This window comes from Narcine bancroftii, chromosome 6 (genome assembly GCF_036971445.1).
Source record: "Narcine bancroftii isolate sNarBan1 chromosome 6, sNarBan1.hap1, whole genome shotgun sequence".
Lineage (NCBI taxonomy): Eukaryota > Metazoa > Chordata > Chondrichthyes > Torpediniformes > Narcinidae > Narcine > Narcine bancroftii.
Genome location: NC_091474.1, coordinates 54,255,163 through 54,280,833, shown reverse-complemented (window position 1 = coordinate 54,280,833; position 25,671 = coordinate 54,255,163). Strand labels below are relative to the sequence as shown.

General features: G+C 42.7%; 1 protein-coding gene across 1 annotated transcript in view; it reads left to right on the top strand.

Moving 5' to 3' along the window:
* The window catches only part of rpain (RPA interacting protein), a 74,245-nt gene that overhangs the window by 39,970 nt on the left and 8,604 nt on the right, over positions 1 to 25,671 (top strand). The window contains exon 6 of the mRNA XM_069885021.1: positions 22,470 to 22,604. Within this exon, the coding sequence (XP_069741122.1) occupies positions 22,470 to 22,604 (135 nt within the window). The remainder of the gene's footprint in view (positions 1 to 22,469; positions 22,605 to 25,671) is intronic.

Below are 25,671 nucleotides of genomic sequence, written 5' to 3'. Positions count from 1 at the left end.
GGTAGGGCTTCAAATTTCTGGATTATTGGGCTCTCTTCCAGGGAATGTAGGACATGTTCTGACAGGGATGTTTACATCTGGAAGTGGACTCGTATCCTTGAGGGCAGGTTTGCTAGTGCTTCTCTGGTAGGTTTACGGGGGAGAGGAACCAGAATGTTAAAGCAGAAAATGAAGTGGAGGAGGATAAAGGTCATGCAAGGACTGCGTGTTCAGAAAGAAATCAAAGGTTTTGTACATGATAGAAATATTCTATGGTGTATTTATTTCAATGTAAGGTGTATCGTCGAAAAGGCAGAGGACTCTGGCGAAATCTGTTTTCAGGAAAAAGAATATAAATTTGCTTTTTGATACTCAGTTATACTTAGTTTTTGTTGGAGATGACCAATCATGGTTTTTTACTGATGAAGATGAAGCTTTAGAGTTTGCTAATTCATTGCCTAATAATTAAAAAGATGCTGCTGAGTTATTCTTCTAAACAACCTAAATTGAGTCAAGATAAAACTTGAGATGGATCTCAGATATTGGAATGTTGAGAATTGATTGAGATCGATGATGATCAAGTAAATAAGGATCTAAAATAAACTTATCATACTTGATGGACTGATGAAATATGATTGTTTATGTTCTGTCTAGGGGAGGCAGACTATTTTGCCGCCTTCTTCCGCAGCTGTGAGGTACTTAGTGTTGAAGGCCACTTCCTGTATAATAGAGGGGAGTAGTACTGGTTCTTTTTTTAATATTACTTTGGGAGGGGGGGGTATATTTTACTTTTTGGAGGTTTCTTACTTTTTTCTATTAGGAGATGTTACTAAATTTTTAAACTGCTGTGGAGCTGGGAACTGTTGGGACAAGTGGCGAGAGTTATTTATTTTTAGATTTATCTTCTTTCTTTGGCTTGGCTTCGCGGATGAAGATTTATGGAGGGGTATGTCCACGTCTGCTGCAGGCTCGTTGGTGACTGACAAGTCCGATGCGAGACAGGCAGGCACGGTTGCGGCGGTTGCAAGGGAAAATTGGTTGTTAGGGTTGGGTGTTGGGTTTTTCCTCCTTTGTCTTTTGTCAGTGAGGTGGGCTCTGCGGTCTTCTTCAAAGGAGGTTGCTGCCCGCCGAACTGTGAGGCACCAAGATCCACGGTTGGAGGCGATATCAGCCCACTGGCAGTGGTCAATGTGGCAGGCACCAAGAGATTTCTTTAAGCAGTCCTTGTACCTCTTCTTTGGTGCACCTCTGTCTCAGTGGCCAGTGGAGAGCTCACCATATAACATCTTGGGAAGGCGATGGTCCTCCATTCTGGAGACGTGACCCACCCAGCGCAGTTGGAACTTCAGCAGCGTGGATTCGATGCTTGCGGACTCTGCCATCTCGAGTACTTCGATGTTGGTGATGAAGTCACTCCAATGAATGTTGAGGATGGAGCGGAGACAGCGCTGATGGAAGCGTTTTAGGAGCTATAGGTGATGCCGGTAGAGGACCCATGATTTGGAGCTGAACAGTAGCGTGGGTATGACAATTGCTCTGTCCACACTGATCTTTGTGTGTTTCTTCAGGTGGTTGTTTTTCCAGACTCTTTTGTGTAGTCTTCCAAAGGCGCTATTTGCCTTGGCAAGTCTGTTGTCTATGTCATTGTCGATCCTTGCATCAGATGAAATGGTGCAGCCGAAGTAGGTAAACTGGTTGACCGTTTTGAGTTCTGTGTCCCCGATGGAGATGTGGGGGGGGTTGTAGTCATGGTGGGGAGCTGGCTGATGGAGGACCTCAGTTTTCTTCAGGCTAACTTCCAGGCCAAACATTTTGCCAGTTTCCGCAAAACAGTACGTCATGCGCTGGAGAGCTGTTTATATATTTATAATATGGCAGTAAATAATTTAAATTTTGTAATGTGAATGAGCTCAATAACCCAATTAAGAGAAAGAAGATTTTAGTTTATATTAAAAAAATTACAAATTGATATTGCTTTTTTTTTTAACAAGAGACTCATTTAATTGAAAAAAAATCAAAAATTAAAAAGAGAATGAATAGGTCAAGTTATAGCTTCATCTTTTAATTCCAAGGCAAAAGGAGTTGACATTATAATTAATAAGAAGTTACCATTTAAATTGCAATCTACTGTTAAAGATACTATAGGGGCATTTGTTTTAGTGAATTGTCAAATTTATTCTGAATTTTGGATGGTTATGGATATTTATGCACCTAATATAGATGATGAGAAATTTATTCAGGATTCTTGCAAAAGCACATGATAATGTGATAGTTGTTGATTTTAATTGTTGTCTAGATCCATTATTGGATAAATCACAAAAATCAGTAACCAAAACAAAAACTGCAAAAAGAATTTTAACTTTGATTTGAATTTAGTTGATATTTGGAGAAAATTAAATCTGAAGGTAAAGGATTATTCATTTTATTCTTTTAGGTTTGATTCTTACTCCAGAATAGATATGTTTCTTAATTTCAGATCAATTACAAGGATGAGTAATGCATGCAGAATATAAGGCTAGGATTTTATCAGATCATTCACCTCTGTTGATTTCATGTTTAGGTTCTGAAAAGATTAATACAACTTATAGATGGAGGTTTAATTTTTCGTTGTTAGGAAGTGTTGATTTTTGTAACTATAAATCAAATCCAGGAATATTTAGATATTAATACTGATTCAGTTAATGATTAATTTATTTTATGGGATGCTTTAAAATCTTATTTAAGAGGTTAAAAAAAAATCATTCCCTTGTAGCGGTGGCTACTTTGCTTACTGAATGAATGGTCTCACAACCAAACGGTGAGCAAAAAGTTGTTTATTGAGATCTGCCTGGCTGGTCTTATGCTCCCAGCCTGTACCTGGCTGAGAACCGCACCAGGGGCCCTGACGTCGCCGGGGCGTCACGTGGGCCGCAGAGCGCAGGCTTCTGAGCCTGGTGCCGAGTTCAGGGAGATACCCCCGACAGCGCCATTTTGGCCAGTTGTCCCACCACGTGTGTGACATGCAGGTCCAGTTCGCACATCTAATGGTGTGCCGCCACACAGCTCCCACCCCCCCCCCCCCCCCAGAACCGGCGCCAATGTCCTTTTTTGCTGGGCAGCCTTGCTTCTTGGGTTGAGTCGCGACCACTGGCTCATTGGGGTCGAGGTGTGCTGACTTTAATCTGTTCACAGTAAACAGTTCCCTCTTACCACCAATGTCCAGTGTGAAGGTGGATCCTGAACGCTGGGTGACTCTGTACGGCCCTTCGTACGGTCTTTGAAGGGGTGCTGTGGAAGTGTCTCGCCTGATAAAAACATACTCTGCGGAATACAGCTCGTTGGGAATGTAAGAGGTCCATGTGTCTAACTGGGCCCGAAGACAGGGGAAGTAAACTGTTGCGGGTTGTGTGGTGTATTGATAAACTCACTGGGCAGGGCTAGCGGTGCACCGTAGACCAGCTTGGCTGATGACGCATGCAGTTCTTCTTTGGGTGTCGAGCGGATGCTCTGGAGTAACCAAGGCAGCTCATCCACCCAGTCGGGGCCAGTGAGGCGGGCTTGCCGACTTAAGGTGGTGGTGCAATCGCTCAATCAGTCCATTGGCCTGTGGGTGATAGGCCGTTGTGTGATTCAGCTCGATTCCCAGTCTGTTGGCGAGCTGCACCCAGAGCGTGGAGGTGAACTGCACACCACAGTCGCTGGTGAGGTGGGTCGGGACCCTGAACCAGGCAACCCAACCAGTCAAAAGTGCTTGGGAGCATGAGTCCGTGGAGGCATCTGGCATCGGGATCACCTCGAGCCAATGAGTGTTGCGGTCTACCACCGTGAAAAGGTAATGGTTACCATGGGAAACTGGTAAGGGGCCAACAATGTCCACATGTATGTGGCTGAACCGTTCTCTGACGTATTCAAAATCCTGCATGGGTGCTCTGGTGTGCCTGTGTACCTTGGAATGCTGGCAATGGGTGTAGGTTCTGGCCCAGTCTGCAATCTGCTTTTGAAGCCTGTGCCAGACGTAGCACTATTCCACCATATGAACCGTGGACCTGATGGAAGGGTGGGAAAGGTCGTGGATATAGTGGAAGACTTGCCTGAACCACTGCTAGGGAACCACTGATCGTGGGGTGCTCATGGAGATATTGCACAGGATGGTATCATCACTGAGAGGAGTTGAAAGGTCCTGGAACTGCAGGCCCGTGATGGAAGTCCTGAAGGCCTGCATCTCCTCTTCGGACTTCTGATCCTGGGCAAGCTGGTAGTAGTCTAGGCCGGGTGTCAGTGAGCAAATGGCCGGTCGGGAGAGTGCATCGGCGACCACATTGTCTTTCCCTGCCTTGTGCCGAATGTCGGTGGTGAACTCCGATACCAAGGACAGGTGACGCTGTTGGTGGGCCAACCAGGGATCTCTAGCCATAGCGAGCGCCTGAGTGAGGGCTTTGTGGTCAGTAAAAATGGTGAAAGGTCTCCCCTCCAAGAAATAGCAAAAATTATGCACAGCAAGGTACATGCCCAGCAACTCACGTCGAAAGCACTATACTTGCGCTCTGGCGGATGAAGAAGTTGGCTAAAGAATGCCAGTGGTTTCCACTGTCCGTTAACCTGCTGCTCCAGGGTGGCATCAATGACGGTGGCAGAGGCATCGACAGAGAACACCATATGAAGATCGGTGCATGGGTGGACGAGCAGGATTGCCTTCGCGAGGGCAACTTCCATGGCTTCGAATGCCCTGTTGGCCTCTAGAGTCCAGGCAGGAGTCTTGTCCTTGGCCACAATGAGTGCGAAGAGTGGCTGCATGTAACGTGCAGCACCTGGAATTAATCGGTTATAGAAGTTGACCATACCCGCGAACTCATATAACCCCTTGAGGTTGTCCAGGCGTGGAAACTCTCTGATTGCAGCAATGTTCGTAACAGCTGGTGTACCTCCTTCGGCCGTGATGGTATGGTCTGGGAGTTGTATGGACTCTTTCCCGAACTGGCATTTGGCCGGGTTGATCGTTAGGCCGAAGTCGGCCAGTCGGGAGAAGAGACTTGTGTTGTACCCGGTCTCTGCTGGCGACAAGAATGTCGTCCAGATAAATGCACTGGAAGGTCTGGGTGGCATTCTTGAGTCCGAAAGGCATGCGTAGAAATTTAAACAAGCCGAAGGCTGTTTTAGGGATGTCCTCGGGGTGCACCGGGATTTGATGACATCCATGCACCAGGTCGACCTTGGAGAACACCCTCGTGCCATGCAAGTTGGCCGTAAAGTACTGAATGTGAGGGATGGGGTAACGGTCAGGTACTGTCGTGTTGTTAAGCCGTCGATAATCTCCACAGGGGTGCCAGCTACTGGAGGCTTTCAGGACCAGATGGAGCGGTGAGGCCTGAGGACTGTTGGAGTGTCGAATGATCCCCAGCTCTTGCAGATGCGAGAACTCCTCTTTTTCTCACTGGAGCTTATCCAGAGGAGTGACGGGAACTCATCCAGGATGTGCTAAAACTCTTCCTTGGGTGCGCTGACTGTGGTCATCTGCGGCTGCTCTGTGCAGGAGGTGTTGAGGCGAATGGATTGGAAGGTATGGGCATCGACAAGTTGCCTACCTTGGGGGTCGACCAGGAGTCCGTGGACTAGGAGGAAGTCGACACCCAGAATGGAGGTTGGGAAGGATGAAACTGAACTTCCATGAGAACTTCCACTGGCCGATCTTGAAGTGGATGGTCTTGTGACCATACATTCGGATCTCTGTCGAATTGGCTGCACGGAGTGGAGGTCCTCGAGGCTGGTTCCGGGACTCTATGGCTGTGGCCGGGATGACCCTGATCTGGGCCACAGTGTTGATGAGGAAGCGTCGGCCGGTGATTGCATCCTGCAGGTAGAGAGGGCTGTGTTCTTGGCCAGCCGCCTCAGCCCTTAACAGCGGCCGCCCTGCTCGTTTCGCTGGAGCGAGCAGGGCTGATGACACTTCTGAACCTTGGCTCCCCAGCGCTGGTGGAAGAAGCAGAGGCCTGAAGTGGATGACTTGCTTCTGGCTATGGTGTCTGAGGCCACTGCAGGGGCCAAGTGTTCCTCCGCAATGTTAGAGGAAGGCTTGGCATGGTCATGGCCGGGACTCGTAACTTGCTGGACCGCTGAGCCCTCTGGGAATCGTTCATAGCTCCTGAGCCTTTTGAGCGATCTTCCTAGGGTCATCGAAGTTCTCCTGGCACAGTAATTGCCGGTTGTCTTCGGATATGTGGTCGAGGAAAATGTGCTCAAAGAGTGGGCAGTTGGTGTGATCGCCCATGAGAGAGAGCATCTCATCCATCATCGTGATTGGAGTTCTGTCTCCCAAGGCGTCGAGGTGCAGCATCCGAGTGGCGCGCTGGCATCTGGAGAGGCCGAGGGAGCCGTGACCTCCTGCTTGATGGTCCCGTACTTATCTTCTGCAGGTAGGAGGTGAACGAAGTGCAGCACTCGTTTGGCAGTGACCTGGTCCAGGGCGGTGACCACGTGATAAAACTTGGTCGCATCTGATGAAATCTGGCGGAGGTGAAACTGAACCTCTGTGTGGTTGAACCAGGTCTCAGGCTCCTGAACTCAGAAGTCAGGAAGCTTGATGGCTATAGCGTTGATCGAAGAGTCGTTCATATCGGGTTGAAAAGCTTTTGAACCTGTCGGGGTCACCAATGTAGCGGCAGCTACTCTGCTTACTGAATAACTCCACAACCAAACGGGTTGAGTTCAGTGAGCAAAAACTCACTTATTGAGATCTGCCTGGCTGGTCTTGTGCTCCCAGCCCGGACCTGGCTGAGATCCGCGCCAGGAGCTCTGACATCGCCGGGGTGTCGAACCTTGTGCCAAGGTCGGGGAGAAAATGGCCCCTTATATAATGCTTTAATCCAATTAATATATTTCTTTGGTAAACTGAATTTTTGTAGTACTTTGAATAAATAATTCCATTCTACTCTGTCAAAGGCCTTCTCTGCGTCTAAACCAACCGCTACTGTTGGAGCTTTATTTCCTTCTACTGCATGAATTAAGTTAATAAATTTACAAATATTGTCTGTTGTTCGTCTTTTTTTAATAAATCCAGTTTGGTCTAGATTTACTATTTTTGGTACATAGTCGGCTAATCTGTTTGCTAATAGTTTAGCTATTATCTTATAATCTGTGTTAAGTAAAGATATTGGTCTATATGACGCTGGTGCGAGTGGATCTTTCCCTGTCTTTGGTATTATTGCTGTTTTGCATGAATCTGGTAAGCTTTGTGTTTTATCAATCTGGTTGATTACTTCCAGGAGGGGAGGAATTAATAAATCTTTAAATGTTTTATAGAATACTATTGGGAATCCATCCTCTCCTGGTGTTTTATTATTCGGTAGTTTTTTTATTATCTCTTGTATTTCTACTATTTCAAATGGTTCTGTTAATTTATTTTGTTCCTCTATTTGTAATTTTGGTAGTTCAATTTTAGTTAAAAATTCATCTATTTTGTCTTCTTTCCCTTCGTTTTCAGTTTGGTATAATTGTTCGTAGAATTCTCTGAAGTTTTCATTAATCTCCGTTGGATTTTATGTGATTTGTTTGTCTTTTTTCCTTGATTTCAATACCATTCTCTTAGTTTGTTCTGTCTTAAGCTGCCATGCTAGAATTTTGTGCGTTTTTTCTCCTAGTTCATAATATTTCTGTTTTGTCTTCATTATGTTCTTCTCCACCTTATATTTTTGTAGTGTTTCATATTTTATTTTTTTATCTGCCAATTCTCTTCCTTCATTGCTAATTCTTTTTCTATATTTGCTATTTCCCTTTCCAACTGCTCTGTTTCCTGATTGTAGTCCTTCATCTTGGTTACATAACTTATTATTTGCCCTCTGATGAACGCTTTCATTGCATCCCATAGTATAAACATATCTTTCATTGATTCCGTATTTATTTCAAAGTACATTTTAATTTGTCTTTCAATTAATTCTCTAAAATCCTGCCTTTTAAGTAGCATGGAGTTTAATCTCCATCTATTCATTCTTGGAGGGATGTCCTCTAACTCTATTGTCAATATCAGGGGTAAGTGGTCCGATAATATTCTAGCTTTATATTCTGTTTTTCTAACTCTGTCTTGCATGCGAGCTGATAACAGGAATAGGTCTATTCTTGAGTATGTTTTATGTCTACCCGAATAATATGAATATTCCTTTTCCTTTGGGTGTTGTTTCCTCCATATATCCAAAAATTGCATTTCTTGCATCGATTTAATTATAAATTTGGTTACTTTGTTCTTTCTGTTAATTTTTTTCCCAGTTTTATCCATGTTTGAATCCAAATTAAGGTTAAAATCCCCTCCTATTAGTATGTTCCCTTGCGTGTCTGCTATCTTCAAAAAAATATCTTGCATAAATTTTTGATCTTCTTCGTTAGGTGAATATACATTGAGTAAATTCCAAAACTCCGAATATATCTGACATTTTATCATTACATATCTCCCTGCTGGATCTATTATTTCCTCTTCTATTTTAATTGGTACATTTTTACTGATTAATATAGCTACTCCTCTAGCTTTTGAATTATATGACGTTGCTGTTACATGTCCTATCCAATCTCTCTTTAATTTCTTGTGCTCCATTTCAGTTAAGTGTGTTTCTTGCACGAATGCAATAATCAATTTTTTCTTTTTTCAGTAAATTTAGCAGTTTCTTCCTTTTGCTTTGGTTATGTATTCCGTTAATATTTAAAGTCGTATAGTTCAACATAGCCATTTCATACTTTGTTTATCTTTCCTTTGTTTCCTCATCATCACCTTTCCTTCTTATCTATTTCTGCTTTCTTGTTTTGAACACTTTATAAGACAACATTTCTAAAACATCAAACATTTCCCTTATTCTCCTATCTAAAATTTCTTTAACCCCACTATCCCCTCCCCTTCCTGAGTTGCCCTTTATCCCTTGTCGGGCAACCACATCTCCCCTCGCCATTTGGATTTGCGAATTCACTCGCAAGCGTCAACTGATTTCACAGTGACTGTAACTCCTCCCCACCCAACCCCCCCAGAAAAGATTTTAATTTTCATATATAACAAAGGTCACTCTTAATTCCCTCCTTACTTCCTCTCTTCCCTTTCTTTCCCTTATTAATTCTTATCTATACTCTATATATTTTCTTTTAAATACGGATACACTCATATGCACACATATATACATACACACACACATATATATATATATACCCATATGCACACATACATATAGTTTGTGGTCATTTTTGCTCTCGTTACATGTCTTCATCTCTCTGTCTGTTTTGTAGTTGTTCTGCAAATTTTCGTGCTTCCTCCGGATCCGAGAATAGTCTGTTTTGCTGCCCTGGAATAACCATTTTAAGTACCGCTGGGTACTTTAGCATAAATTTATATCCTTTTTTCCATAGGATTGCTTTTGCTGTATTAAACTCCTTTCTCTTCTTCAGGAGCTCAAAACTTATGTCTGGATAGAAAAAAAATATTTGACCTTTGTATTCCAGTGGCTTTTTGTCTTCTCTTATTTTCTTCATTGCTTTCTCCAATATATTTTCTCTTGTTGTATATCTTAGGAATTTTACTAAAATGGATCTTGGTTTTTGTTGTGGCTGTGGTTTATGGGCTAATGTTCTATGTACCCTTTCAATTTCCATTTCTTCCTGTAATTCTGGTCTTCCTAGGACCCTGGGGATCCAATCTTTTATAGATTCTCTCATATTCTTGCCTTCTTCATCTTCCTTAAGGCTCACTATCTTTATATTATTTCTTCTATTATAATTTTCCATTATATCTATCTTCTGAGCTAACAGCTCTTGTGTCTCTTTAACTTTTTTATTAGATTCTTCTAATTTCTTTTTTAAGTCCTCTACTTCCATTTCTACGGCTGTTTCTCGTTCTTCCACCTTGTCCACTCTTTTTCCTATATTTGACATGATCATCTCTAATCTATTCATTTTTTCTTCTGTACTTTTAATTCTTCTTTTTATTTCACTAAATTCTTGTGATTGCCATTCTTTTACTGATTCCATATATTCTTTAAAAAAAATTTCCATTGTCTTGCCCTTCCCTCCTTCTTCCATTTCTCTATGTTCTTCTTCTTCTTCTTCCTCTGGGTTGGTCATCTGTTGTTTCCTTGATTTCTTTTTACTCTCTTCTTTCTTGTTCTCGTTGTTTTCTATGTTCTCTTCTTGTTGTTGTGCTGTAGCTGTCATTCTCAGCTGTGGAGATCGACTCCTCAGCTGGTCCCCCCTCCTGTCAGTTTTTTTTTGTCATGCGCGGTTGCGCACTTTTGCTTGGCTCCGCGAGCCATTTTTGTAGTCCCGAGCTCGGGACTTCGACTGGCCTGAGGGAGCGGGCTTCTCTCTCCGCGGCAGGCTCCTCGGACAGGTTTCACCTTCTTCTTCCGATGTCTTTTCTTCTTCTCTTCTTCCCGTTGCTTTCGACTTTTCTTTCTTCACTGCCATTTTCTTCCCACCTTTACTTCCACTTTATTTTAATTTTTGTGTTTGTGCCTTTGTGTTTTCTGTGTTTTTTTTTACTTTTCCGGAGAGGGCTGGAGTTCCCCGACCGGCCACTACTCCATCACGTGACTCCTGAGAGAGCATATCAATTGGCCAAAAAAAGTATCAAATCCTAAGACTAGGAACAGTTCAAGATGCAGCAAAGGAGGACAAAGGGATTAATCAAGAGGGCAAAAATAAATTACGAAAGCAAGCTTGGGGCAAACATTAAAACCAACTGCAAAAGCTTTTATAGATATGGCAAGAGGAAAAGATTGGTGAAATCCAGAGTAGGTCCCGTGCAGTCAGAATCAGGGGAATATATAATAGGGAATAAAGAAATGGCAGACCAATTAAATTCTTACTTTAGTGCTGTTTTCACAAGAGAGGATACAAATAACCTCCCAAAGATGTTGGGGAACACAAAGACTAATGCAAGGGAGGAGCTGAAAGAAATCAGTATCTCTAAGGACAAGGTCTTGGGGAAATTGTAGGGATTGAAGGCCAATAAATCCCAAGGGCCTGATAATCTACATCCTAGGGTAATTAAGGAAGTGGACATTCAGATAACAGATGCTTTAAGAATTATTTTCCAGAACTCGATAGACTCAGGATCAGTACCCATGGATTGGAGGGTAGCTAATGTTACCCCACTATTTAAAAAGGGGAGTAGAGAAAAAGCAGGGAATTATCGGCCGGTGAGCCTTACATCAGTAGTGGGCAAAATGATGGAATCCATTAAGGATGTAATAACGGAGCATATGACTAGGAGAGAAGGGATCGGACAGAGTCAACATGGATTTACAAAAGGTAAATCATGCTTGACAAATCTATTGGAATTCTTTGAGATGGTGACAGGTAAAATAGATGGGGGAGAGCCAGTGGATGTGGTGTACCTGGACTTCCAAAAGGCCTTCGATAAGGTCCCACATAAACGACTGGCATGCAAAATCAAGGCTCATGGGATTGGGGGCAAGGTATTGGTGTGGATTGAGAACTGGCTGGCAGATAGAAGACAGAGAGTTGGGATAAACGGCTCATTTTCTGAGTGGCAGGCGGTGACCAGTGGGGTGCCACAGGGATCTGTACTGAGACCCCAGCTGTTCACAATTTACATTAATGATCTGGATGAGGGGATCGGATGTAATATCTCCAAATTTGCAGATGACACTAAGCTAGGAGGGGTTGTGTGCACTGAAGAGCGGGTCAGGAAGGATAAATTGGGGGACTAGGCAGATACATGGCAAATGCACTACAAGGTGGATAAATGTGACGTTATCCACTTTGGTAATAAAAACCGGAGGGCAGATTATTATTTGAATGGCAATACATTGGGAGATGGGGAAGTGCAGAGAGACCTAGGGGTTCCTGTGCACCAGTCACTGAAGGCGAGCATGCAGGTACAGCAGGCGGTTAAAAAGGCATATGGTATGTTGGCATTCATATCAAGAGGGTTTGAGTATAGGAATAAGGATGCCTTACTGCAGCTGTACAGAGCCTTGGTGAGACCACACCTGGAGTATTGTGTGAAGTTTTGGTCACCTTATCTGAGGAAGGATGTTCTTGCAATGGAGGGAGTGCAAAGGCGATTCACCAGGCTGATACCTGGAATGGCTGGAATAACTTATGAGGAAAGATTGCGCAATTTGGTATTGTACTCGCTGGAGTTTAGAAGATTGAGAGGGGATCTCATAGAGACATATAAAATTCTGGCAGGACTGGACAGAATGGATGTGGAAGGGATGTTTCCATTGGTGGGGGAGTCCAGAACCCAGGGCCATGGTTTGAGGATAATAGGCTAACCATTTAGGACCAAGATGAGGAGGAATTTCAGAGGGTGGTGAATCTGTGGAATTCATTGCCACAGAGAGCAGTAGAGGCACGTTCATTGAGTATATTTAAGAGGGAATTAGATATATTTCTTCAGTTTAAGGGAATTAGGGGTTACGGAGAGAAGGCGGGGATGGGATACTGAACTTTAAGATCAGCCATGATCTCATTGAATGGCGGGCAGGCTCGAAGGGCCGAATGACCTACTCCTGCTCCTATCTTCTATGTTTCTATATACATCTCAATCCAATAATGAAGTAAAGATTAATAGTTTTTTTTAATCTTCCTTCTTTAAATTGCCAAGATCATGAAGATTTAGATTCCCCATGTACGGTTAAATAATGCTCTTAATACTATGCAAAAGTCTACAGGTGAAGATGGTTTTCCATCTGAATTTTATAAGAAATTTAAAGATTTATTAATACTTCCATTAATGGAGGTATTGAAACTATCAATGGAAATCCATTCTTTACTGGAGTCTTTTTCTAATGCAGTTATAACTGTCTTTTCTTTTGGCTTGGCTTCGCGGACGAAGATTTATGGAGGGGGTAAAAAGTCCACGTCAGCTGCAGGCTCGTTTGTGGCTGACCAGTCCGATGCGGGACAGGCAGACACGATTGCAGCGGTTGCAAGGGAAAATTGGTTGGTTGGGGTTGGGTGTTGGGTTTTTCCTCCTTTGCCTTTTGTCAGTGAGGTGGGCTCTGCGGTCTTCTTCAAAGGAGGCTGCTGCCCGCCAAACTGTGAGGCGCCAAGATGCACGGTTTGAGGCGTTATCAGCCCACTGGCGGTGGTCAATGTGGCAGGCACCAAGAGATTTCTTTAGGCAGTCCTTGTACCTTTTCTTTGGTGCACCTCTGTCACGGTGGCCAGTGGAGAGCTCGCCATATAATACGATCTTGGGAAGGCGATGGTCCTCCATTCTGGAGACGTGACCCATCCAGCGCAGCTGGATCTTCAGCAGCGTGGACTCGATGCTGTCGACCTCTGCCATCTCGAGTACCTCGACGTTAGGGGTGTGAGCGCTCCAATGGATGTTGAGGATGGAGCAGAGACAACGCTGGTGGAAGCGTTCAAGGAGCCGTAGGTGGTGCCGGTAGAGGACCCATGATTCGGAGCCGAACAGGAGTGTGGGTATGACAACGGCTCTGTATACGCTTATCTTTGTGAGGTTTTTCAGTTGGTTGTTTTTCCAGACTCTTTTGTGTAGTCTTCCAAAGGCGCTATTTGCCTTGGCGAGTCTGTTGTCTATCTCATTGTCGATCCTTGCATCTGATGAAATAGTGCAGCAGAGATAGGTAAACTGGTTGACCGTTTTGAGTTTTGTGTGCCCGATGGAGATGTGGGGGGGCTGGTAGTCATGGTGGGGAGCTGGCTGATGGAGGACCTCAGTTTTCTTCAGGCTGACTTCCAGGCCAAACATTTTGGCAGTTTCCGCAAAGCAGGACGTCAAGCGCTGAAGAGCTGGCTCTGAATGGGCAACTAAAGCGGCATCATCTGCAAAGAGTAGTTCACGGACAAGTTTCTCTTGTGTCTTGGTGTGAGCTTGCAGGCGCCTCAGATTGAAGAGACTGCCATCCGTGCGGTACCGGATGTAAACAGCGTCTTCATTGTTGGGGTCTTTCATGGAGCTGCTGGCAAAGAAGCGAGCTGCCCACCAGGCTCACCTTACAAAGCTGTCCTGTCCAGAGAAGAAACAAGTCTTCCGTCGCGCATGCAGCCATCTTCAGCGCAAACTCCGGGAGATCCAAAATGAGTGGTGGACTAGCCTCGCCAAACGAACACAGCTCAGCGCGGACATTGGCGACTTCAGGGGTTTCTACGAGGCTCTAAAGGCTGTGTACGGCCCCTCACCCCAAGTCCAAAGCCCGCTGCGCAGCTCAGACGGCAAAGTCCTCCTCAGCGACAAGATCTCCATCCTCAACCGATGGTCAGAACACTTCCAATCTCTTTTCAGTACCAACCGCTCAGTCCAAGATTCCGCCCTGCTCCAGCTCCCTCAACAGCCCCTAAGGCTAGAGCTGGATGAGGTTCCCACCCTGGATGAGACATATAAGGCAATCGAACAACTGAAAAGTGGCAAAGCAGCAGGTATGGATGGAATCCCCCCAGAAGTCTGGAAGGCTGGCGGCAAAACTCTGCATGCCAAACTGCATGAGTTTTTCAAGCTTTGTTGGGACCAAGGTAAACTGCCTCAGGATCTTCGTGATGCCACCATCATCACCCTGTACAAAAACAAAGGCGAGAAATCAGACTGCTCAAACTACAGGGGAATCACGTTGCTCTCCATTGCAGGCAAAATCTTCGCTAGGATTCTACTAAATAGAATAATACCTAGTGTCGCTGAGAATATTCTCCCAGAATCACAGTGCGGCTTTCGCGCAAACAGAGGAACCACTGACATGGTCTTTGCCCTCAGACAGCTCCAAGAAAAGTGCAGAGAACAAAACAAAGGACTCTACATCACCTTTGTTGACCTCACCAAAGCCTTCGACACCGTGAGCAGGAAAGGGCTTTGGCAAATACTAGAGCGCATCGGATGTCCCCCAAAGTTCCTCAACATGATTATCCAACTGCACGAAAACCAACAAGGTCGGGTCAGATACAGCAATGAGCTCTCTGAACCCTTCTCCATTAACAATGGCGTGAAGCAAGGCTGTGTTCTCGCACCAACCCTCTTTTCAATCTTCTTCAGCATGATGCTGAACCAAGCAAGTTATAACTGTAATGCCTAAGAAAGATAGAGCTTTGTTAAAGACTGAATCTTATAGACCAATTTCATTATTAAATGTTGATTTATAAATTGTAGCCAAAGTTTTGGCAAATAGGTTGACTAAATATTTACCAAATTAAATTCATTTAGATCAATCTGGATTTAAAAAAAACAAAACTCCACAGTATTCTGCAGATAATATTGCTGTAAATTCATTTAATTCCTATTTTCTAGATTAGAATGGAATTTTTTTATTTTAGAAGATTTTTGATTTGAATTGGTGTTTATTAGTTGGATTAAAACTCTATGCAAAAATCCTTCTGCTAAAGTGGTGACAAATGGACAAAAATCTTTTGTCATCAACTAGATAAGAATGTCCTTTGTCTCCAGCTTTATTTGTTTTAGCAATTGAACCTTTAGAACAATTAATAAGACAAGGTTTTACTATTAAAGTAATTAAGGTTCATTCTGATGAATATAAGATTAATTTATTTGCTGATGATGTTTTGTTTTATGTAACAGATCCTGAAAATTCTTTGCATTCATTGTATAAGATATTAAAAGAATATGGTGAAATATCAGGTTACAAAATTAATTGGAATAAAAGTGAAATTATGCCTTTGAGGGAGATTATACTCAATGTAAAAAGATTGTTCAATTTAGGTAGTCAGATAACGTGATTAAATATTTGGGTATTAAAATTGATTTTAAAAAATTAGATATACAATTTGAATTACTTATAATTACTTATAATTATTTTATAAATTATTTTATAAAATTAAAGAGGATTAATAGGTCGAATTAATTGTATTAAAATGAATATTTTCCAAGGATGCAATATCTTTTAAAGTCCATTCCTTGTAATGTACCTCATTTTTTAAAGGATTTAAATACAATCATTATGAAATTTTTGTGGAAAGGTAAAATGGTTAGAGTATGTTTGGAGAAATTAACTTGGAAATTTGAACTAGGAGGTTTACAATTTCCAAACATGTTCCAAATTATTCTAAAGCTGCTCAGTTGAAATTTATTAATGGAATGTTTGACTTAGATAAATCTTTAACATACGCTAAGATAGAATTAACTAAAATAGATGAAATATTTGCACAAGAATTTATTTAAAAATGGAACACTAAATTATTAATAATAATTAATAAGTACCTACCTATATTGAAACATTTAATTGAATTATTGAATAAAATAGATTGAGATAGGTGGGAAAGGTAAGATTTCTCATAAACCACCTTTAGCTCTTTCCTTTTACTGTTAATAATCAATTTTTAAAGATATGGAATCAAATGGGGATTAAAACGAGAATACTGTTTAGAAACTGGTAATTTTGTTTCTTTTCAACAAATGAAAGCAAAATACAATGTTCAAAATAATACCTTTTTTGTTATTATCAAGTCTTTTTTAATTGATAAATTAGGTCAAAGTCTAAGATTACCTCGAGAGTCTGAAGTTGAAATTTTTCAGAAATGTATAAATTACTTCAAAGGAAAATGTCCAGATCAGATATTCATAAATAAAGATTAAAGTAGGAAATTGATCTATTGTTCTACCTAAATCAAAATATTTGGAGAATGTTATGTATAGATTATATGGGTAAAATTATTAATGTAAGATATAAGTTAGTACAATATAATTTTTTGCATCAATTATATTTACCACCACAAAATTAAAAAGATTTAATATCTTCAGAATTATGCTTTAGATGTGATAAAGAGATAGTGTAGCGGCAGCTACACTGCTCCTGCAATATCACACACACAACCAGATGGGTTGAGCTCCATGAGCAGACTGGTTTATTGCAGGCTGCTGGGCTGCACTTGTACTCCCAGCCCGACCTGGCTGAGAACCGCGCTGGAGGGTGCTGACGTCACCCGGGCGTCACGTGGTCCCCCAGCGCGGGTTTCTGAGCAACGAGCTAGAAGGAAGGGAAACCCCCAACACCCCCCCCCCCCCGACGGCGCCATTTTGGCCGGCTGCCCCACCACGTGGCTTACAAGCAGGGCCGGTTTGCCTGCCTCGTGGTGAGCCGCAACAATAGATAATTTTTTTCATTTAACTTGGCAGTGTATTAAAGTTGAGCTGTTTTGGATACAAATTAGAGTTTTTTTGTGAAAATATTAAAGTTTAAACTTCCCTTGGATCCAATGTTATTTTTGTTGAAAAATATTAAGATGTTTATCTTAAAATTAAGATTAATTATCAAATTGAATTTTTACGATTAGCTTTAGCTGTTCAAGTAAATGTGTAGGTATTACTTGGAAATTAGAGATGGATTTGGGGATGCAAAGAAGGCATATTGAAATGAGATCTTGTATTCCTCTTGAAAAAATGTTTATGTGATAAAAGATAACTTTTTTAAAAAATATGGTGTCCATATCTACAACATGTTGGTTTGAAAATTTAAGCTCTCAATAGCTTGTCCTGGTGGTGGTTCTCAGTTTCATGGCAGTCGATTTGAATCTATATATCTATTTGATAATCATCTCCTTTCTTTCTTAGGGGTACTTGGGAGGGAGGGGGTTATAGGGAGGGATTAGGTTATACACCACATGCATTTTATTTATTTAAGAAAACTGAGGTCCTCCATCAGCCAGTTCCCCACCATGACTACCAGCCCCCCCACATCTCCATCGGGCACACAAAACTCAAAACGGTCAACCAGTTTACCTATCTCGGCTGCACCATTTCATCAGATGCAAGGATCGACAATGAGATAGACAACAGACTCGCCAAGGCAAATAGCGCCTTTGGAAGACTACACAAAAGAGTCTGGAAAAACAACCAACTGAAAAACCTCACAAAGATAAGCGTATACAGAGCCGTTGTCATACCCACACTCCTGTTCGGCTCCGAATCATGGGTCCTCTACCGGCACCACCTACGGCTCCTAGAACGCTTCCACCAGCGTTGTCTCCGCTCCATCCTCAACATCCATTGGAGCGCTTTCATCCCTAGCGTCGAGGTGCTCGAGATGGCAGAGGTCGACAGCATCGAGTCCACGCTGCTGAAGATCCAGCTGCGCTGGATGGGTCACGTCTCCAGAATGGAGGACCATCGCCTTCCCAAGATCGTGTTATATGGCGAGCTCTCCACTGGCCACCGCGACAGAGGTGCACCAAAGAAAAGGTACAAGGACTGCCTAAAGAAATCTCTTGGTGCCTGCCACATTGACCACCTCCAGTGGGCTGATAACGCCTCAAACCGTGCATCTTGGCACCTCACAGTTTGGCGGGCAGCAACCTCCTTTGAAGAAGACCGCAGAGCCCACCTCACTGACAAAAGGCAAAGGAGGAAAAACCCAACACCCAACCCCAACCAACCAATTTTCCCCTGCAACCGTGTCTGCCTGTCCCGCATCGGACTTGTCAGCCACAAACGAGCCTGCAGCTGACGTGGACTTTTTACCCCCTCCATAAATCTTCGTCCGCGAAGCCAAGCCAAAGAAAGAGAATATATAATTCATTATTAATTGAAATGTATTGTGGTTTTAAAATTTTAAAGTATTTAATAAAAAAGAAAAGATAGATGACATTATTGCTATTAATGAGACTTGGTTGCAGGAGGGGCAGGGGCAGAAGCTCAATGTTCTGGGCTTCCGGTGTTTCAGACGTAATAGAGGGAGGGAAGAAGGGGAGAGGAGTGCTTAGACAGGGCAGCCCAGAGGGCTTGTCAAAAGAAGCCATATGGCTGGAGCTGAGGAACGAGAAAGGTGTGACCACACTGATGGGGTTGTATAATAGACCACCCAATAGTCAGAGAGAATTGGAAGAGCAAATTTGTAGAGAGAGAGAGATGGCAGACCGATGTGAGAAACTGAAAGTTGTGATAGTAGCAGATTTTAACTTTCTGCTTATTGATTGGGGCTCTCATACTGTAAAAGTATAAAAGCTTGGAGTTTGTCAGATGTGTTCAGGAAAGTTTTCTAAATCAATATATAGAGGTACCAACTAGAGAGAGTGCAATACTGACTCTCCTACTGGGAACCAGACAGGTCAAGTGACAGAAGTATGCGCAGATGAACATTTTAGGTCCAGTGACCATAATGTCATTAGTTTAAAGTTAATTATGGATAGATCTGGTCCCTTGAGTTTAGATTATAAATTGGAGAGAGGACAATTTTGTGGAAATGAGAAATGATCTCGGAAAAATGAATTGGGATACGTTGTTTTCTGGCAAGAATGTGTTCAGTAAGTGGAAGGCCTACAGAGGTGAAATTTTGAGAGTGCAGAGGATTAAAGGCAAAATTACCAGGCATAGGGAACCTTGGTTTTCAAGGGATGTTGGTAATCTGGTTAAGAAGAGGAGAGATGTAAAGCAGGTACCGGCAACAAGGCGCAAATGAGGTGCTAGAAGAGCATAGAAGATGAAAGAAAATACAAGGAAATTAGGAAGGAAAAAAGAAGACATGAGGTTGCTTTGGCAGATAATGCGAAAGTAAACTCAAAAGGTTTCTATAAGTATGCTGAGTTAAAGGATATTAAGGGACAAAATTGGTTCCCTAGAAGACATCCCTAGATGTGTGGAGCCTCACAAGATGGGGGAGATTTTAAACAGTTTTTGTTTTTGCATCATTATTTATCCCAGAAACTGGCATACTGCATAAAGAAGGAAGGGAAACAAACAGTTGTGGCATGGAACATATCGAGATTAAAGAGGAGGAGGTGGTTGCTGTCTTACAGCAAAGAAAGGTTCATATATTCCCCAGGCCTGACATGATTTTCCCTCATAATTTAAGAGAGAGTATAGAAATTGCAGGGGTACAGCAGAAATATTTAAAATGTCCTTAGTCACGGGTGAGATGCCTGAGGATTGGAGGTAGCTCATGTTGTTCCGTTGTTTAAAAAAAGGCTCCAGAAGTAAACCAGAAAATTGGCAGTAGTAGGTAAATTATTAGACGGTGTTCTGAGGGTAAACAAGTATTTGGACAGCCAAGGGCTAATTAAGGATAGTCGGCATGGCTTTGTGGTAGGTGATGTTTAGCAAATCTTAGAGATTTTTGAGGAGGTTACCAAGAAAGTAGATATGGAAAAGGCTGTGAATGTTGTCTACATAGTAAGGCCTTTTACAAAGTCCACGTGGGAAATTAGTTCAGAAGCTTCAGACACTAGATATCCATGGAGAGGTAATTCTGCGTGCCTGCAGGAAAAAGGAATCACAAGGTTGTATGTGATGTCATTTATGTACTCTGACAATAAATCTGAAATCTGAGGTTGTAAACTGAATTTGAAATTGACTGAATGGGAGAAGACAGAATGGTAGTGGATGATTGCTTCTCAGTCTGTGTTTAGTGGTTTGCATCAGGGATTGGTGCTGGGACCATTGTAGTTTGTTGTTCTATATCAATGCTCTGGATGATAATGAGTTAAATTGGATCAACAAGTTTGCTGATGACACTAAGATTGGAGGTGTTGTGGACAGCGAGGAAGGCTTTCAAAGCTTGCAGAGAGATCTGGACCAACTGGAAAAATGGGCCAGAGAATGAATGCAGATGGAATATAATGTAGACAAGTGTGAAGTGTTGTATTTTGGTAGGACATACACAGTAAATGGTTGAGCACTGAGGAGTGCAGAGGAACAAAGGGATCTGGGAATACAGATACCCATTTCCCTGAAACGTCACAGGTGGACAGGATTGTAAAGAAAGATTTTGGCATTTTGGCTCATAAATCGAAGTATTGAGTACAGGAGTTTGAATGTTGTATAAGACATTGGTGATGCCAAATTTGGAGTATTGTGTGTAGTTCTGGTCGCCAAACTACAGGAAGGATAACAGTAAGATTGAAAGAGCGCAGAGAATATTTACTAGGATGTTGCCGAGTCTTCAGCAGTTGAGTTTCAGGGAAAGAATAAGCAGGTTAAGATTTTATTCCTTGGAGCTCAGAAGAATAAGGGGAGATTTGATAGAGGTTTACAAAATTATGAGAGGTATACACAGTAAATGTGAGTCAGCTATTTTCACAGATTAGGAGAGTTAAAATACAAGAGGACATGGCTTTAGGGTGAAAGAGGAAAGGTTGTGGGCTGTGGAACAAGCTACCATCTGACTGGTGAATGTGGGCTCACTCTTAAGTTTTAAGAATAAATTGGATAGATACTTGGATGGGAGAGGTCTGGAGGGCCCCAGCTGTGTCTGTTGGTACAAGCTGACACAGGCAAGGTCCCTCAACTCTTCCTCCACTACATCAGCAACAACTTTGGTGCTTGGTGCTGCCACACGCACCCATGATGAGCTCAACTTCATCTATTTTGCTACCATCTTCCACCCAACCATACATTTCTAGCAACAATTCCCTTTCTTGATCTCTTTGTCTCTCAATCTCGGGAGACAAAGTCTCAACAAACGTCTTTTACAAACCCACCAACTCCCTCAGTTCGATGACCCCACCCTGTCCCCATAAGGATTCCATTCCTTTCTCTCAATTCTTCTGTCACATCTGCGCCCAGGAGGAGGACTTCCATGCCAGATCGAGCTTCTTCAAACAACGTGGCTTTCTTTCCCTCTATCACCATCAACTCGGCCTTCACCCACATATCCTCCATTACCCGCACATCTTCCCCGGCCCCTTCCACCTCCACATGCAACAAGGGACAGGATTCGCCTTGTCCTCACCAACCGCCCCATCAGCTTCCACATCCAACATATTTCTGCCACCACTAGGCACATCTTCCCTACTCTTCCTCTCTCTGCCTTCTGCATAAACCACTCTATCCATGACTTCCTTGAGCACTCCTTCCTCGCCACCAATTGCCACCTTGGCACCTATCCTTCTGACCACAGAAGGTGCTTAACTTGTGACCACACCCCCTCCCTCACCACTATTCAGGCCCCAAACGGTCCTTCCAACAAGTAAAGCAACACTTGTGAATCTGCAAGGGTCAACTGCATCTGTTGGTCCCATTGTGGTCTCTACATCAGAGAGACTGGACACTAAAGCAAAGAAAAAGTAACCACCCAGTGTTGGGTTGATGTCACCCTGAAAATAATGATGCATGTTGTTAAAACCCAGTTTGTCTCCAGAGGCAGTGTCTCAACTTGAAATGTTAACATGCACCTTTTGCCTCCAAGAATGCAGTTTGACTTTTTTTGTTCATTATTCCAGTATCTGCAGTCTCTTCTGTTCCTGATTCTGATTGATCAAAACCATGGAACTCCCTACCTTCACCAAATGGTCTGCTCTAGGTCAGCGAAAAACATTTACCAGGAGAGCAATAAATACTGTTCCTTGTATGTCCATGGGGAGATGTTTGGACTCTTGTTGGACATGGTCCAAACCCATATAAGATGCTGATTGTAATTGCCATGTATTAATCCAAACCCACGTTTCCCATGCATGGGCTTCAGCAGCTTTTTATCTGTGAGCCAGAAAATCTAAGCCCAAGGTCAATGTAGTCTAGTCATCATGGACAAAGCAACCTTCAGCCACTCTTAACCATATTATGGGTACCAAGCTCATCATTATTAAGGAGCTTCATGATTCCATCTGTTTGTTTACAGGGGGTGACAGTGCAGCTATTTCGAGCCCTCATTGAACACAACGTCACTGAACATAGCAGTCTATGTGGATGTTGTCCAGTTTTCTCTGTGATATATGGGAAAGAAACAGAAGCCATGCTTCTAATGAGTTGTCAGGTAAGTGAGATGATTGGCTGCACCATTAAAAGTTACATAAGCATTTTAGTGTTTTACCCTCCAATCATGTCATTATTTCAGAGTCTGCTAGTGCTTTTGCACATATACACCAGTTGGAGCATGTATCTGTCTGTGCTGTAACACATTTTGGTGGCTTCTCTTCCCACTCGTACAAGTTTGCCTTCTGTTCCTCATTGGTGTACTCTTCTTGGTGATTCAAATCTCACCTGGGCTCTGCATGTCCCCCAACCAGATCCAGATTGCAACCAACACATCCACTATAAATAGAAACAACTTTACAGACTTCTTGCAGAGCTTCACCCATTGATATCTCTGAAAACTTTCTTTAAAAACCCTAGTGTTCAGGCTACCAGGTTCTTAAACTTCTATGTGATTCCCACCACCAGACACATATTCCCCTCTCCTCCCATAGAACCATAGAATGCTACAGCACAGAAACAGGCCATTCGGCCTTTCTAATCTATTCTGACTATTGTTCACCTAGGCCCAATAACCTGCTCCCATTTCATAATCCTCCAGACCTCTCCCATCCATGTATCTATCCAATTTATTCTTAAAACTCAAGATCGAGTCTGCACCCACCACATCAGATGACAGTTCATTCCACACTCTCACCACTCTGAGTGAAGAACTTCCTCCTAATGTTCCCCTAAACTTTTCCACTTTCACCTTAAAGCCATGTATTTTATCTCTCCTAATCTCAGTGGAAAGAGCCTGCTTGCATTTTCTCTCTTTATATCCCTCATAATTTTGTAAACCTTTATTAAATCTTCCCTTATTCTTCTTCATTCCAAGGAATAAAGTCCAAACCTGTTTAATCTTTCTCAGTAACGCATCTCCTGAAGACCCGGCAACATCCATAAATCTTCTCTGCAGTCTTTCAATCTTACTGATATCCTCCTGTAGTTAGGTGACCAGAGCTGTACACAATATTCCAAATTTGGCCTCAACATAACATCCCAACTCCTATACTCAAAACTTTTGATTTATAAAGTACAAGATGTCAAAAGCTTTCTTTACAACCCTGTCCACTTACGACGCCACTTTCAGGGAACAATGTACCTGTATCCCCAGGTCTCAGTGCCCTACCATTTAGTTTACATTCTTGATTTGTTCTTCCAAAATGCAATACTTCACATTGATCCATTTACTGTCCCATTTTCCCAGTTGGTTCAGATCCCTCTGCAAACTTTGAAAACCTTCCTCACTCTCCACAGCACCTCTCTATCTTTGTGTCACCAGCAAACTTGCTGGTCAATTTACCACGTTATCATTCCAAATCATTGATATAGACAACAAGCAACAGTGGTATTGATACAGATCCCTGAGGCACACCACTAGTCACAAGCCTCCAGTCTGAGAAACAATCATCCACTACCACCCTGTTTTCTCCCACACAGCCAATTTTGATTTATGGAGGGGTAAATGTCCACGTCAGCTGCAGGTTCGTTTGTGGCTGACAAGTCCGATGCGGGACAGGCAGACACAGTTGCAGGGGAAAATTGGTTGGTTGGGGTTGGGTGTTGGGTTTTTCCTCCTTTGTCTTTTGTCAGTGAGGTGGGCTCTGTGGTCTTCTTCAAAGGAGGTTGCTGCCCGCCGAACTGTGAGGCGCCAAGATGCACAGTTTGAGGCGATATCAGCCCACTGGCAGTGGTCAATGTGGCAGGCACCAAGAGATTTTCGCATGTGGGACCTTGTCAAAGGCATCACTAAAGTCAATGTAGACAATATCCACGGCCTTTTCTTCATTTACCTTCTTGGTAACTTCCTCGAAAAACACAAGATTTGTTAAACACAACCTACCACACACAAAGCCAATGCTGACTGTCCTTAATCAGCCTATGGCTATCCAAACACTTGTATATCCTATCTCTCAGAATTTCTTCCAATAATTTACCTGCTACTGACGTCAGGCTCACTGGCCTATAGTTATCTGGTTTACTTTTGGAACCTTTCTTAAACAGCGGGACAACATGAGCTACTCTCCAGTCCTCCATCACCATTCCCATGGCTAAGGACATTTTGAATAAATCCATCATGGCCCCTGCAATTTCAACATGTCTCCCTCAAGGTCCAAGGGACTGTCATATCTGGTCCAGAGGATTTGTCTACTCGTATTCGTTGTAAGGCAGCAATCACCACCTCCTCCTTAATCTTCTGTTTATTTCCCTTCCATCCACATGCACTATGCAAGTTTCCTGAGTCAATACTAATGCAAAAAAAACTGTTTAAGATCTTACCCCATCTCGGAAGGCTCTGCACATAGTTGACCACTCTGGTCCTCTAGGGGAGCAATTTTGTCCCTTGTTATCCTCTTACTCTTAATATACTTCAGATTTACCTTCACATTATCTGCCAAAGCAACCTCGTGCCTTCCTGATTTCCTCCTTTTGTATTTTCTTATATTTGCTATACTCTGCAAGTACCTCATTTGCTCCTTGTTGCCTATTCTGGCTATACACCTTCTTAATCATATCATCAATATCCCTTGAAAACCAAGGTTCTCTATGCCTGTTTATTTTGCCTTTAATCCTGATAGGAACTTGCAAACTCTGCACCTCAAAATCTCGCCCTTGAATATCTTCCACTTGCCGGACACATCTTTGCCAGAAAACAACTTATTCCATTTGACTCTTCCGAGATCCTTTTTTCATTTCCACAAAATTGCCCTTTCTCCAATTTAGAACCTCAGCTCGAGGACCAGATCTATCCTTAACTTGAAACTTTTGACATTGTGTTCACTGGACCAAAAATGCTCACCTGTGCAGACTTCTGCCACCTGACCTCCCTGGTTCCCTAATAGGAGATCAAGTATTGAATCCTCTCTCGTTGGTACATCTATATATTGATTTAGAAAACTTTCATGAATGCATTTAACAAACTCCAAGCCATCCAGTCCTTTTACAGTATGGGAGTTCCATTCAATTTGTGGAAAGTTAAAATCTCTGACTACCATAACTTTTTCTTACAATGGTCTATCTCCCAAAAGATTTGCACCTCCAATTCTCTTGGACAATTGGGCAGTCTCTAATACAAGCCCATTAGT